This window comes from Pongo pygmaeus, chromosome 11 (genome assembly GCF_028885625.2).
Source record: "Pongo pygmaeus isolate AG05252 chromosome 11, NHGRI_mPonPyg2-v2.0_pri, whole genome shotgun sequence".
In the NCBI taxonomy this organism is placed as follows: Eukaryota; Metazoa; Chordata; class Mammalia; order Primates; family Hominidae; genus Pongo; species Pongo pygmaeus.
In genome coordinates, this window is record NC_072384.2 from 81994403 (window position 1) to 82010410 (window position 16008).

Consider the following 16008-nt stretch of genomic DNA (forward strand, 5'->3'; position numbering starts at 1 on the left):
TTTCCTCCTAGGAGAATCCATTAGTATTATTTCTTTGATTAACCTATGTCTGTGTTCTGAGCTGCTTGTACCCTTCTTCACCCTTACCCCCTAACCCCCCAAAAAACAGAAAACAAACCATAACTCTAAAGGTAACACCAATCCTTCACTCAGGCTTCAGAACTGTTTGAAGATCGATATGGATGATAATGTCAGCTGCTTTATTGCTTTCTTACTAAGAACCAGGCAAGAAACCAAGCTTTAGCTTATTTAATCCTCATAATACCACTACAAGGAAGATCTAATTATTATTGCTACTTCTAGTTTACTGATAAATAGACTGAGGTACAGATGTCTTGAATGATTTGTGCAAAGTCATTCGACCAGGAGTGTCCACATCACATTTTTTGGTCATGTATGTCTGGTTTCAGGGTCTGAGTTACTGATTGATAAGTTATCCTCCACTTTAAATGCATTTTTTTCTTACTGAGTACCCAGACTGCCTTCACATTCAGTCAATGCTAATGCCAGTAATCATTTTCTCTATCTCCTCTCTGCCTTGAAACTTAGGATTAAAAATAATTGATCTTAAAAAGTCTTAAAAGAGTTTGATCTATCAGGAAATCTTTAGTTGGAGGAATCTTGAATTTAATTTCCAATGCTAGTATGTTGAATTGTTTTCTCATAGAGAAATATATCTGGATGACAAAATTTCAGGACACTTTGAAGTACAATAAATTAAATGTCAGGATGGAAGTAAGTAGTACATTTGAAATGCCATATCTACTTGTCAGTAACCTACTTACTAAGTGCTAAATACATTTGAATTATTTCTTTCAGGCCACCACTGAAGCATGTTTATTTATTCCCTGTTTTGTTCCAAAAAGGATTTAAAATGGCAAGCTTACAAATTTATCTCAGTAGCTTTTTTTAAAAAAAAACAGTTTCCTAATAGATTTGCTCAATGTTCCTCTGGTATTGTTAGCCTCTCCCTGACCCAACTTTCTTTTTTTTAACTGTGAGAAGATGACCATTGTATATGAGTGACTATGAAGACTGAACTTTTGGGTGGAGAAGTCAGTTATGCCGACCTTAGCTCAATTCCCAAAAGGCAAATCTTGGCGTAAATGAGGTCAAGTAAGGATAATGTTGAAGTTAGATGTGGCTTTCTCCAAGGTAAGACCTACGGAGTGCTTGGTGCCTTCTCCGTACCCAATCTAGGAAGCAAAGGTGGAGGCAGTGGAGGTCCTGTCCCCCAGGAGAGGCAGAAAGGACCCAAAAAATGTTGAAGGGAAGGGCCTGAGAAAGAGTCAAATTGCTTGGAGAGCTGGGATCAAGATTGTATTTTTGGAGTCATTTGGAGATGGAATTGGGGATAATGGGTGAGGCAGAAAACTGCCCATAGCCTTGCTGATGACTCTTGGCTTCCCACCAGGAAATCCTCTTGGCTCAAAAACATTTTTGAAAATATTCCATTAGGCACAGAGCCTAATGCTCCACTGATTAACAAATTTTGATTAATAAGCATCCTCTGTAGTTAGAAAGACTGCCTCTGGAGTCAAACTCCTGGCTTCATCACCTATTGGCTGTGTAGTTTTGGAAAAAATATTTCATCTGCGTGAGACTTAGTTCTTTTATCAATACAAAAAAAGGCTGGAGTTGGGGGCATTTTAGCACAAAGTTATCTCATTTACAACTTGGAACAACACTTGGGGCATAGTCTTGATAAGACCTTAAATTTCTAACCATCAAATTTCTAATGGTCTCTCTGTTTCTCTTTTGTGTGTGTGTGTGTGTGTGTGTGTGTGTGTGTGTGTGTGGTCTCATTGTGACATCATCTAGAAGAGTACTTTCAAATTGTTGTCACTAGACCAGAAGAATTAGCATCACCTGGGAACTTGTTAGAAATGAAACTTCCTATGCTCTAAGACCTATTGAATCACAAAGTCTGGGAGTGAGGCCCAGCACCCTAGTTTAACAAGCCCTTCAGGTGATTTCAATGACTACTAAGGTTTGCGAACACTGTTCTCCTTCATTCACAGCTTGCCAATTAATGGAAGCTCTATACCAAGAAAATACGATTTACTTATGATACTACTATTAGTATCATCTGATACTAATAGTATGCCTAGTGGTGACGTTGTGAGGATGAAACTGATAAATGCAGAGAAAGCCCTTAGAACAGCATCTGCTCATCTGTTACAAAGCAAGCCCTTGGTAACTTCCCACTACCTACACATCTGCATGAATTAGTCTAAGCAGATTTCCTTTTTCTAACACATAGAACAAGGAGGGCCTCATGGGAATGGAAGTGTTGGAGACATTGTGGGAAGAAGTTGTTCAAAGTGGACTTTGGGGAGTCAAGGAGTAAAGTAAGGATTCTACGGGTTGTGAAGAGGCAATGGGAGAAATCTCCAAAATTAATTTTTACCTACTTGAGGATGTTCCCTAGTGAAGTAGGCAAATTCATAGAGGCATAAAGCAGAATGGCGGTTACCCGGGTCTGAGGGGAGTGGGAAATGGAGAGTTATTGTTCAAGGGATACAGAGTTTCTGTTTTGGATGATAAAGAACTTCTGGAGACAGATGATGATGGTGGTTGCATAACATTGTAAATGTACTTAATTCCACTGAATTTTACACTGAAAAATAGTTAAAATGGTAAATTTTATGTTATGTATATATTTTCACAATAAAACAATATTTTCCTCGTATTGATCTTCTTCCTGCTCCACTTTCCAGAGAATAGATAGGCTGCCTCTTCTAACTAGGGAAATGAGACATAGGAGAAGGGCATTCCATGCTCCATCTGTGTCCTTCCAAGGATTACTAAGAGGGACAGCCTGAAGAAAAAGGGTGGGGCTGCAGCTCCTAGATGAAGCCTAAGGGCCTATGGTTTCCCAGACCTGGGAGAGGTGACCAAACCACGGACCAAATGACAGACCTGGACTCCAAGGAACCCAAGACTTGTTGCCGTGAGGCACTGCTAATCTCCAATTCAGCACCTCTTGCTTATTACCCCTATTTCCTGATGAAATTTCCTGGAGGTTGGAGTGGGGGGCATATTAGCACAAAGTTATCTCATTTACAACTTGGAATGCCACTTGGGACATAGTCTTGATAAGACCTTAAATTTCTAACCATCAAATTTCGAATGTTCCCTCTGTTTCTTTGTGTGTGTGTGGTCTCACTGTGATATCATCTGGTAGAGTAGTTTCAAATTGTGGTCACTAGACCAGAAGAATTAGCATGACCTGGGAACTTGTTAGAAATGAAACTTCCCATGCTCTAAGACCTATTGAATCAGAAAGTCTGGGAGTGAGGCCCAGCACCCTAGTTTAACAAGCCCTTCAGGTGATTTCGATGACTACTAAGGTTTGAGAACACTGTTCTCCTTCATTCACAGCTTCCCAATTAATGGAAGCTCTACACCAAGAAAATACAATTTACTTCTTTTCTATGATGTGTACTGAATGGCACTGCTTATTTCCTCATGCACATAATTTCATCATCAGTGATGAGGCATGTTGGTGAATTATATTGGGAGGAACAGTCAGAAGAGTCCCCATGAAAGTATTTTAATTAATGAATCTTTTATAATGATGTTACAAATGGGAATTATCTGTATGTTACTTGATTGCGAACTAAAAAAGTCAATTTTCAACAGACCATGGGTGGAGAATGTGTCCTTAGTAGAGCAGGGGTATATTTGGAAGACAAGAGTGTAAGAGGAGATAAGGAATATATTTCTTTCTAAACCCATGAGGCCAAAATAGTAGGGATGATGACAACTGGGAGGTAACGGTAGCCAAACAAAACAGCGAAATAAGTATCAGTGTATATAGTGTGTCCTTCATAAATACTTGTTGAATAAATGAATAAAAGTATAAAAAACATAGGCATAGGGTCTCTGGTTTTAGGGATTTTTAAAATATTCAGGTATTTGCACTAGTTAGGTATTAGCCCAGATGAAGAATAAAGTCATTTTTATTTGCTTATTTTGATGCATATGTTGTATATGTCAATGTTTTTAGTCACGTCCTGTTTAATGTAGAAAAAGATATTTTTCATGTGTAAAAATGTTTAAAAAAACAATTTAAAAAGTATTTTCTGTGATCCTGTAACTCTTTGTATATACGGTCAGCCATGAATTCGCTCACTGACTCAAGTTGTAAATGACACACAATAATAACCTGAAGGAGGGAAAAATCCACGTCCCATGGAAGGAAGAGGGACTCAGGAAAAGATAACAGAAGAATATGTGATGAGTCAGAGTAAAGTTTCCATTCCTGTGATTATCCAAAGATACCCCAGATTAACGAAGAGTAGTCAGAAAGGAAGGCAGGAGAGATCCTGAGAAGGAACACTGGATCCTGCGTGACCTCTAATCCAAGACAAACTGTGAGGAGGGTGGGAGCATGCCCCAGAAAAGTTTCCAGGATTCTGCAGCAGAAGCCAGCTGAATGCCCCACCCTATCCCCAGCCCCTACTCCTGGGTGGAGCCTGCAGAATGGCAAGGTCCCTGTGTGGAACTGACTAATGTGTGTCTAGAAAGATAGGCCTGAGACAGCCTCACAGATAATGGTGACTCTAGCTAGACTGATGGGGATGGAAATGAGATAAAAGAGATGGAGAGTAGACAGAAGAAAAATATATTGGGAAGTAGGCTATATAAATATAGTAAAGAATATACAAACATCTTTGTACGTAGAAAAATGTAAGTCCCTTATTTCTAGTACTTGATACTTGCTCAAGAAACACCTATGATACTTGCTTAAGAAACACCTATGTTGTTCCACTCTATGATGGGATCAATGTTTTGAGGGTTACCCTGGAAACTTAACCTATTACCTCGTTTCATGGGAAAATAGATTATGAATTATTAATGGCTAACTTAGAAATCAAACATTTGCATTAGGATTTATTGTTAGGGTAAAGTGACTCCTGGGAAGGATTAGAGATGAAGAACATGAATTTGGAGCAAGTCCAACCTACCTGGCTGTAAGAATGCTGTCAATGACAAGTGACATCAAACCTAAATGAAAGTGGCTCAAATAATATAGAAATTGATTGATTTCCTTAAAAAACAGTTAAAAGTAAGTTGACTCCAGAAAGGGATTTTTTAAAATCAGGAAGTCGATATCACCAAGGACTAAGGTTTCCTTCGTCTTTCTACATGAACTTTAGTATTAGGTTTAGCTTTCTGCTTGAAGCAAGACGGCTGTATTCATCGTAAGTATCAGATGTAGATACACCGCCCAGAAGCATAAGACACCCTTCCTATGAAGAGGAAACCTTTTGCCAACACCCCCTTCATTCTGCCATTTATGCAATTCTTATTGGCCAGAATCATATCATATGTCCAAGCCTAAACTCACTGATTAGTGAACTGGAGAATAATAACTGGTTAATATCAATTAGGAGTCATCCATCCTGAGCCTGGGGCTGATGTTGGTGTCCCCTGAATCACTTGGCCTTAAAAAAGGGAGTAAATAATTAGGAAAAAAAATGGGCTCTGTTGGCTAGGAAAAAAGAGAAAAATAGATGTTTGATATTTTCCATTTAAGTTTGAACTTGTCTCTGATGCTTAATAATTATATAATCCTAAGCAAGTCAATTACTTTCTTTATGCCTTAAATTTTTTAACTTTATAGTAGAAAGAATACAAGTAACTAATTTATAGGCATTTTTGAGAATTATATGGAATCATATATACAAATTGAATAATATGTTGCCTTGGATGTAACTGTCAAACGATTTTCATTATTATTATTATCATTATTAGAAAAGAATAATATTTAAAACATCTTTTTAAAATGCAGGAAATATTCATTTATATTACATTGAATCAAAACATTACTAATAGTCAGATCTTACTCAACACATAGAGCTTTTTTGTTAGGCATTTCTCAAAAGATCTGGTCAGGTTTTTTTCCCCCTTTTCAGGAGTGAGGCTGTTTTTGAAAGTTTGTAGAAAGTAACACACCACAGATGGACAGAAAATAGGAAAACCAACCAAAAAGTATTGCAACTTTTTCTAAGTGATTTTCACACTCCACCTACAGGGTGAGAACAGCCTACAAACACAACACTCCAAACAGCCACCCCTCCCCACAACTCACACCATAAAAATGGAATTCAGAAAAATCATTACTCGATTTTGAATGATTCACTGGGCTCCAGCAACGTCTTAGCACATTTTCCTCAAACTGATTTCCTCAGGGACTTTTCCAAATGGAAATAATTTGAAGAATACAAGAGCCCATATTTATAAATGCTAAGCAAATGATAAGCAGTTTCCTCCTGTCACCCTCCTGGTAGTCAGGGTAATTGAGTCATGAGCAGGTCTTTACAGGGGGACTTTGGAACCATGGATAAAATCACACAATTCCAGAACAAAAAGGGACTGGAGACTTTATCTTCCACGTGAAAAAAACAATGATTAGAGACTAATCATTAGTAGGAGCAAAGCCAAGAAAGGAGTTGCTGAACTGCAATCAAGGTCTTTCCACCACATCCCACACAAACCCCGATCCAGGTCCCCTGCTTGTCACACTAACAGAAACATTTTAGTTTTCACTGCAGAGAGAACACAGTTGTGATTTGAGAAAGCACTCTCCTGCATTCTCAGTTCTTAAGCGTATGACTTAAATAGAGTTGACCACATATCTTTCTCATGGGATGCTTGACCACTGACCTTGTATATTCAACTCCCCTGGACAAGATGACTGGTTGAGGGATAAATATGTTACCTAACTAGAGCCAACGAAACATAAGGATATGCTTATCGGATCCTCTGTGAAAGAAAACTTTCCTCATTCCTGTTGGATTTGATGGTGTGAGGAAGTGAAGCTTGGAAATACTGTCACCATCTTGCTACCAGATAAAATATCAAAAGAGCCATTCCAGAGTAAGCAAAACAGAGGTGGACCTGCTGACATCATTTGTGCCCTAGATCAACCTATGTTTATAGTCACCACTAGCCGTCAATATTTTGGCCATGAAAGCCAGTAAGTTAATCATTTGTTTAAACGGGCTTGGTTGGGTTTCCTATGACTTACAATTGAAATATTACTAAGAGCCGTTCATTAACCCAATCTATTTCTCTTTTTCCTCTCTTATTCTGACTCTAAATGCCAAAGGAGCACACATGAGTGAGTGCCATCATGATGTGCAGGTTGTAGTGATTAAACATAAAAAGTTTGCTCTCCACATCATTCCCCAAGTTTAGCAGCTCATTATTCATACCTTAGCCATAACTATTGCAGCGCATTTACCCATGCTAAGTAGCTGAGTTTAAAATGAAATACCAGTGAATCTTTCTGATTTTACAATGCTACTCATGTTTTGCTTACTTGAAGACCCTTGGCTGTGCACTAGTTAGCTCCAAGTTCATCTACACTTTCTTTTTTTCTTTTCTTTCCTTTTTTTTTTTTTTTTTTTTTCTTTTGAGACAGTCTTGCTCTGTCACCCAGACTGGAGTGCAGTGGCATGGTCTCAGCTCACTGCAACCCCTGCCTCCTGAGTTCAAGCGATTCTCCTGCCTCAGCCTCCCAAGTAGCTGGGACTACAGGTGTGTACCAGCACACCTGGCTAATTTTTGTATTTTTAGTAGAGAGGGAGTTTCACCATATTGGCCAGGCTGATCTTGAACTCCTGACCTTGTGAGCCGCTGACCTCATCATCCACCCACCTCGGCCTCCCAAAGTGCTGGGATTACATGCGTGAGCCACCACACCTGGCCACATCAACATTTTCAACCAATGTTTGGCTATTTCTCTCTTCCTAGATAACTTCCCAAGGATAACTTCTTGACCTAATCATTCTAGGAAGCATTTTTTTTTCTTGTCCTGCTAAATATGTCTTTTAAACTTTTCGTTTCTGGGCTACAGATATCAGCCTTTCATCCTAAAAACAATGTGAACAAAAACATACAAAAAGGATTCCTCACGTATATGTCCAAATCAGTAGATTGGTCTATCTCTGTTTTTTGTACTCTAGCAAATTCTGGAAAAATAGTCTATACTAATTTCTTCACGAAGGCATTCCACATTAATTCCTCATAGTATCATCTTCTGGCTGGTAGCTTTTTCTCTTTGCTGAAACTCTACTTCAGGGCATTAGGAATCTCCCAACTCATCCAGTGGTTTACCCTGTGGCATTTGATTTACCCTTTTCAGTAACCCTGCTTTCTGCTAATTTGGCAATTCATATTTGTCATATATGCCTGTTGCTTTGGTGTCTATTCTTTCTAGTCTCCTCTTTGGTAGCTCCATGCCTTGCCTTAAATACTCATGTTTTCCTTAACTACCTGCCTGTCCTTAACTACCCTCCTGTTCCACACCTCCAATTTTATCCCCTCCCTTGATTTAAATTACTAGGATAACATGGTAGCCTGTTTTGATATGGAATTCCAAGAGTTTTTTAAACCTTAATAGTTGAAAGTGAAAAAACTTTGACATTTGAAAAGTCAAAAAATTGGTTTAGTCTACATAGACAGGCTTTATTTTACCTTCAGTGCAGACTAACTTTTGTTTTATAAAAAATATTTTGAATAGGTCTTTTAGTTACACTAAAAAAAGTAAGGGCTCTCCTCTGGCATTTAGAAGACTGAGACAATGGGATTCCAAGAGGCTAAACATCTCCAGAAAGTAATGCTCAAGCTTGTCTTCACCGTGAGCACAGCTGCATCACTCTCAGGTTCTGTGTCCTTTAGAAAACTGTCATGTTTTTCTAAATGTGAATTTAGACTGCACAGTCTTTTAATATAGGGGTTGATCCTTAGAGATGAATGACATTAATTTTGATTGCCCTCTATCTTTATTTTGGTCACAGAACTTGAGGTCCTGAACTCAGGACAGCAAGACATGTCAAAAGGACTTCTGTAGTGGAAGGTCTCTGTGACATGGGCATCAGGCATTAGAGGTTGCAGCAAGATGCTTGATAAGGGACCTCTATGAAAAGGCTTAAGTTGTAGATTTTGAAAGCATCTATTGGCCGGGCACGGTGGCTGACGCCTGTAATCCCAGCACTTTCGGGGGCCGAGGTGGGCGGATCACGAGGTCAGGAGATCGAGACCATCCTGGCTAACACTGTGAAACCCCGTCTCTACTAAAAATACAAAAAATTAGCCGGGCATGGTGGCGGGCACCTGTAGTCCCAGCTACTCGAGAGGCCAAGGCAGGAGAATGGCGTGAACCTGGGAAGCGGAGATTACAGTGAGCCAAGATTGCGCCACTGCACTCCAGCCTGGGCGACAGAGTGAGACTCTGTCTCAAAAAAAAACAAAAAACAAAAAACAAACAAACAAAAAGAAAGCATCTATCACTAATGTCTTATAGCAATTATAGCTGATTTTAGCTTCAGTTTGGAGAACAGGAGGAAGGGATTGAGCTCATGCTTGGGATCCTGGCTATAGATAGCTGGACTTGAGGAAAAAAATAGGTAAGAAGAAAAAAACGCAAAGGAACAATTTATCAGTCTGAAGCCAGAGAGCTGGCTGCAAAGGAAAGTGACAGCCAGGACAGTCTGGTGAAATAAGTAAACATTCACTGGCCATTCTCAAGAACTTTAGGATGGAGAACATATTCAAATAGTAAAGGAGCTCCAACTATTAAAGGTTAGCATCAAAGTAAAGGTATTTAAAAATTCTGAGACCCTCGAGTTATAATTCACATCTCTAATTGGCACTATATTTCTGAGCTTCCATGCACATATATCTAGCATATTCCAGACATATTTTACCTTTAGTCCTCTTGTTAGAAGCCATGTCTTTAAGAATAGGCAGGGAGAGCTTTGCCAGAGAACAAACTCATTAATACTCAAAAATGCCTGCGAGTCTAGAAGTCTAGACATATCTGGTTTGGAAGTCTGACTCTGTATAAATTCTTACCCAATTCTTACCCCATGTTACTCCCTCTGGTTATCAGTTACTGTTGATACTTGGTGTTTCCTCATTGTAATCTGTCACTGTTGCTTGGGTCTCTCTCTAAATCTCTCTGTTTCTTGTTTGAGCATTTGTTCTTGTGCCTAGGTTTGTCTTCACAATTCTAGACCCATTTCTAGCCACCAACTGCCTGTACAATTTTGCTCCTGATTCTGATTACCAGTGTGTCTAGTATTCATGTCAGGTACTCAACAGGTATTTGTTAAATGAGTGAAGATTCCTTGGAAAGTCCCTCTACTCAGTGATTTCAATGATCTTAGCCTCTAATGTACCCTAAAATGTCACTCAATTTCTTTCTACCAGACTAACTTCTCAAAGTACTGATTGACATCAATGCAGCATCTAACACCAAATTAAGGATCCTTAGATTTAGCAAGATGCAAAAGTCAACTAATGTTTTTACAGAGATAATGTGACTCTATTAAGGGAAAGGCACTCTTTTCCATAATTTTATGCTTTCATTCCTTGGTGACCAGCACCCACCTGTTTTCATTTTCTCAGGATTAAAAACTGCTCTTAGGGAAGCATTTGATACCTTCATTAGAATATGTAAATCATATACCTTCATGTGTTATGTATCCCAGAGTTATTTGCATTTTACCATACATAATAAATAAGAATTTTATTTAAAATAGAAATATCTTGTTATTATTTAAATTTTACTCTTAGGCATTGTTATACATTTAATTCTCATATCAACTTTACGAAATGAACATTGTCCTTACTCTTATTTTGTAGACGATAAAGCCAGGGATGTAAAGTAACTTCCTTAAAGAAAGAGTATTAAGTAGAGAATCCAGACTTTGAACAACCTACTCTTTCTGAATCCAGAGTCTAAGCGCTAATCATCGTAATTATGAGACAGACTGGTGCATGTTAAACAAAGAAAGTTATAAATTGTGTTTTTAGGAGGTATTAGTAAGCACAATACCCATCTTGAAAGTATATCTCTCAGGCAGCTGCCTGCCCTGCTATTCATGAGGCCAAAGATGCTACTTTGCTTGGCAATATCCCAATTCAAATAAGGACAATCGAACATATTTTTTTAGGCTACATGTTTCTGGATTAAAACTTTGTAAGTTTGAAAGACAATAGCCTCTAGAGACACTTCTGAACACAAGACTCATAAAGCATTGGCATCTGCATTTGGAAATGTCTTTTAAAAAATCCAGCAGTCATATTCATTAGGGTATTGTGCTATTATCTCCACTAGGAGTCAGAATTCAGAAACTGTTTTTATTTTTCTCACCAAAATCATCTTTAAAGGGAGATTTTTGTTTTGATTGCTTTCTTAACTGAAATTCTGCAGTCATTAAGGCTCTGTATGTGTGTGTGTTTTAAACCAATTAATAATTTGTGTTTTTACACTGCTTTATTTTGTGCTGACTTTTTTCTTTCAGTACAGCCCAACTTTCAAACAATATCTCTCTGGAATACTCACGGAATCATTTTTTTCTAGAAAGAGAATTTTCTATCAAAAAACATTTCAGAAGTCAAAAGATTTTTAAAGCTTAAAAGCAACTAAATGCTTCTTGGACCTGACTCCTTTTACATAATCTCTGTTTTATTGATAGTTTTAAAGGAAATGGTACTTTAATAATTGTATGGACATCTCAACAGAAACATCCTCAGTTTACTGCTGTGTGTCTTACTAAGTATACAGAAAATCAACCACATAAATTATTATTGTTCTAAAAATTCTTAAGCTGATATTTTGATCATAAAATCACAGCTCTTAGGAGATTTGTAAGAGGTAATCTTAGGTCTGACCTGTGGTATGACGGTATATGTTTAACAACAGACTCTCCAGAAAAAAATAAATTTTGATTTGTAGCATGTTATTTTTCGTGGGTGTGAATACTCCCATAGTAGCCATTTTCAAGCTAGCCACATGAAATTACTGAAGGCAGAATTGGAAAGAGATGCCACACAATCAGTACACCACTGGGGCTGATGATCCTGACAACCTGTGCACTTTCATCAAACTTCAGTGTCTCTGAAGTCACCTTTTCGTCAAATGTTAGAAAAGGGATGAGGATGAGAATTGCACTTCATAGCCCAAGCCCTAGAGTCAGACTGCCAAGGCCTTAATCCAACTCTTCAACTCCCTGTCTTCCCTTTGGTAAGCTGTGTAACTTTTCTGTGATTTAAGTTTTCTCATATACAATCTGGTAATAATAGAGTTTCTATTTCATAGGACTTTTATGATGTTTAAATAAAATGGTACATATAAAATGCTTAGAAGATTTTTTAGCACATAGTAGGCCCTTAATACGTGTTAGCTACACGATTTACAATTCCAGCTATCACAATGTTTTACATGTTGTCATCTAAATCTTTCAGAGGTCATTAAAAACCATTCTGTTTTATAGGAATACTCTGAGAAGAGCCAGGTATAGAGGAAGGAGTACTAAGTAAGAAGTCATGGGTTAGGTTTTAGTCCCAGTTTTGCCAACACTTCCATCCATGACCTGTGTCAAACCATTTTCCTTCTAAGAGCTTTAATTCTCTCATTAGTAAAATGCAGAAAGTAATAATCATCCTGCCAATCACATAGGATTGTGGTGACACTAATGTGAGATAATGAAACTAAGAGCCCTTTGAAGATGATACAAATGTAGGGTATTATTATTAATCCAATTTAAAACTCATGATGCCATGGAAGCATTATAATAAAATAATAAAAATTTGGAGTAAATATTAGGAATAATGTGGTGTTAAGAGATGGAATGTTTTGTTATAAGAAGGAAAAAAATAAATGAATTTCTACCACGAAGCAGGGCAGCATTGTGCTCAACCTCTTTTCCCCGCAAAAGAGCAATTTTCAAATGACAAAGGGCTATACTTTAGGTATAACATACATTTAAATGAGTTAGGGATCATAGGGAACTAAGTTAGCAAATATCCATGGAGTCATACTTTTCAGGGAAAGGAAATGCACCAGAAAAATGCATAAATAAATAAAGCATATAATAATCTATTAAATGACAGACAGGATGCTTAGGCAAACCAGGTAGTTAGCATCATGCCATTAAAAGATGAATAATGAAATCTTCAAATCGTTCTTTGGTTCTTTAAGTTTTATGGATAAATAGAAAAGAAAATATCTGTTCAACGACAGATTGAATAAATCTTAAATCTGTTCAGTCATCTTGTGAACAATAAGAGCACACATAAAAATGAGGGAGCAAGGGAAAAACATCAGGTATTTTTAAAATTTGCACTTTGGATTCTGTTTACTTAGAAGAATCATGTACATTCATACACATTCAGTGAACATTCACCAAGAAAATAATTTCTTTCTCTCTCCTTTCTTTCTTTCTCTTCTTTCTTTCCCTTTCTTTCTTTCCTTTTTCTTTCTTTTTCTTTCTCTCTCTCTTTCTTTCTTCTTTTTTTCTTTCTTCTTTCCTTCTTTTATTCATTTATTTATTGACATGATCTCACTCTGTCACCCAGATTGGAGTGCAGTGGCACAATCTCAGCTCACTGCAACCTCGGCCTCCCTGGCTCAAGTGATCCTCCCATCTCAGCCTCCCAAATAGCTGGGACTACAGACACATGCCACAATGCCTGGCTAATTTTTGTGTTTTCTTGTAGAGATGAGGTTTTGCTATGTTGCACAGGCTGGTTGTGAACTCCTGGGCTCAAAAGTGATCCGCCCACTTCAGCCTCCCAAAATGCTAGGATTATAGGTGTGAGCCACTGTGCCCAGCCTGTTGTCTTTTCCTCAAATAGTTTCTCCAAGCTATGCTTTAGTAGAGGAGTTTCATTCTGCAGACAGAGAAAGAATCGCTTGTGCAACAAAGCTCTCAATATGGCCTCTTCTGCCAGCTATTAGTAAAAATTCTCATTGTCAAATATTTAAAATATCAGAATACAATAAAAGGATACTTTTAAGTTTCCTTTTTCAGTGAAAAAAAGAAGAATGAAAGACTGTTTATGTAGTATACTACCTTCCATGAAAGGATGAGGGAAAAATACAAAATAAAAATATGTAATAAATCACTGGAAAGATGTATAAGAAATTTATGAGAAACAGAGTAGACTGTGACCAGGCTAGAGGCAAGAATTTCATTATGTGAATTTTTTACTTATTGAACAATGTGTGTGTGTGTGTGTGTGTGTGTGTGTATCTGCGTGCCTGTGAAGTCCAGTACACATAGGTAAATAAAAACTAATGTTATTTAGTTGCCCATCCGGTTTAACATTGCTCATGTTCCAAGCTTAGGCCTGGGACAGGCATGGACACCTGCAGAGTGGAAGGGGCCTAGTGGGTGTCCTCACCTCCATATTCCCACTCCCTGCTGCTTCTGGTTGTTTAGCAATGCGGTGCGAGAGGCAGGAAATTACAGGACCAAAGGGTCTGGCTAGACTGGTGGTTTTGCTGTCATCTATGTGACAAATGCCCAAATGCTGCCTATTTTTTTTCTCCTGGGGACCATTTGTGGGTCCTTCAGAGACAACTTGCTAACACCAAGAGAGTACTTTGAATATATATTTTCTACTATTTTAGCTGAATTTTTATAATTCCTACCCTAGCTCTTATACCATCACTTACTCTATGCAGCCTCTTTTTCACTATTTGACTTAAGTAGTCTTTGGTACCTTAAGAGACCTCTATTCTACCTGCTTTATGGCTGTGAAAAAAATTAGCACCTTTTCCATGTCAAATGCTGGAAATGCATGTCTCTCCCCACAGGTTCCCTCTTACCTCTGAATTCACAGGTAGCCCTGATTAGCCTATCACTTTTATCCTTTTTGAGAGGAGAATTAGGAACCAGATATCTTTGAATACCAAGAGACACTGGTCACATCTCCTGGATTTGCCAAATATCCTCCAGGGGGTGAATAGCCTTTTTGAGGGTCATAGCACTAAGCTGGCAACCCTCTTCAAATAAGTCCCCCTTTCCTAATCTCCTTACCACTGCTAATTATGAGGCTAGGTTTGGATGATCAAAAACACACATTTGGGATGCCCCTTAGCAATCCCTGCATAAAGGGCCTGATAGACACATCTCATGAGAATGTGTGGGCATATAACACCCATTTTCCTAAAGGGACTCTGAAATTTGAGATAATAGGGAAAATCCTTACATCAGTGAAAACCAATATAAGCCTACACGTAACTCTGACATTTAAAAGTCTGAGCCCAAGGAGAGTACAGGTGGGGGAAGAGGAGATTTTTTTTTCACTTTAGTGTTTGACTATTTTATGACATTCAAACACTTGGATTAAAATGTGTATTAATTTTAGAGAATCATAGTCCAGTTAATTAGCTACATGAAGAAGAACCTTTCAAATTTTAATAAGATTTGATTTTGGTTTCACAGGAAGATATGCTAAATTCCTGTTTGAGATAAAGTAGGGTCAAGAAAGAGGAAGAAAAAGGGGAGAGAGTCAAAGAAGACAAAAGAGAGAAAGGTTAAAACTTACCTTGTTTCATCGATATAAACTGCTTCCAGCACAGATGCCGCATATTCAATATTCTTCTTTAAGTCAACGACGTTAACGTCACCTCTTTCCAGCTGCTTCACTAAGCATCTTAGTCTATTTCAAAAAAGTAGCCAAAGAGAGAAAGAGCAAGGAATTTATTGTAAGTATATGGAAAATAGTACAGTATTAAATACACTCAGTTAAGATTTTTAACATAGCTATTTCTAGGTCAACAAATAGCATTGTTTTCAGAGATTTTTTTGATATAATTAAGACCAGTCTTTATTATGTAAGGAATTATTATGTATTATATTCAGCTCTCAATAACATTAGGAGTATGGGTAGCTAGTTTAAGTATAATATTTCAGAGATAGTTTTCCTGAAAATTCAAGACAATATAGACATTTTCAGAAAAGTATATTCCTATAATGTATTCTATCGTTTTTCTGTTTTTTCAATGTTGGCACTAGGAGAATATTCAAAGGATGCTCTTCTGAATTCACAGTTGCAAAAATATGGAACCAACCTATGTGCCCATTTACCAATGAGTGGATAAAGAAAATGTGGTATATATATATACCATGGAATACTACTCAGCCATATAAAGGAATAAAATAGTGTCTTTTGCAGCAACTTGGATGGAGCTGGAGG

At 37.7% G+C, this 16008-nt stretch overlaps 1 protein-coding gene across 11 annotated transcripts in view; it reads right to left on the reverse strand.

Annotated features, from left to right (window-relative positions):
• PDE1A (phosphodiesterase 1A) overlaps window positions 1-16008 on the reverse strand; it is a 478638-nt gene that overhangs the window by 103933 nt on the left and 358697 nt on the right. For all 11 annotated transcript variants that reach the window (XM_054478972.1, XM_054478975.2, XM_054478968.2 and 8 more), the window contains one exon: window positions 15358-15471. In XM_054478972.1, coding sequence (XP_054334947.1) covers window positions 15358-15471 — 114 coding nt within the window. The remainder of the gene's footprint in view (window positions 1-15357; window positions 15472-16008) is intronic.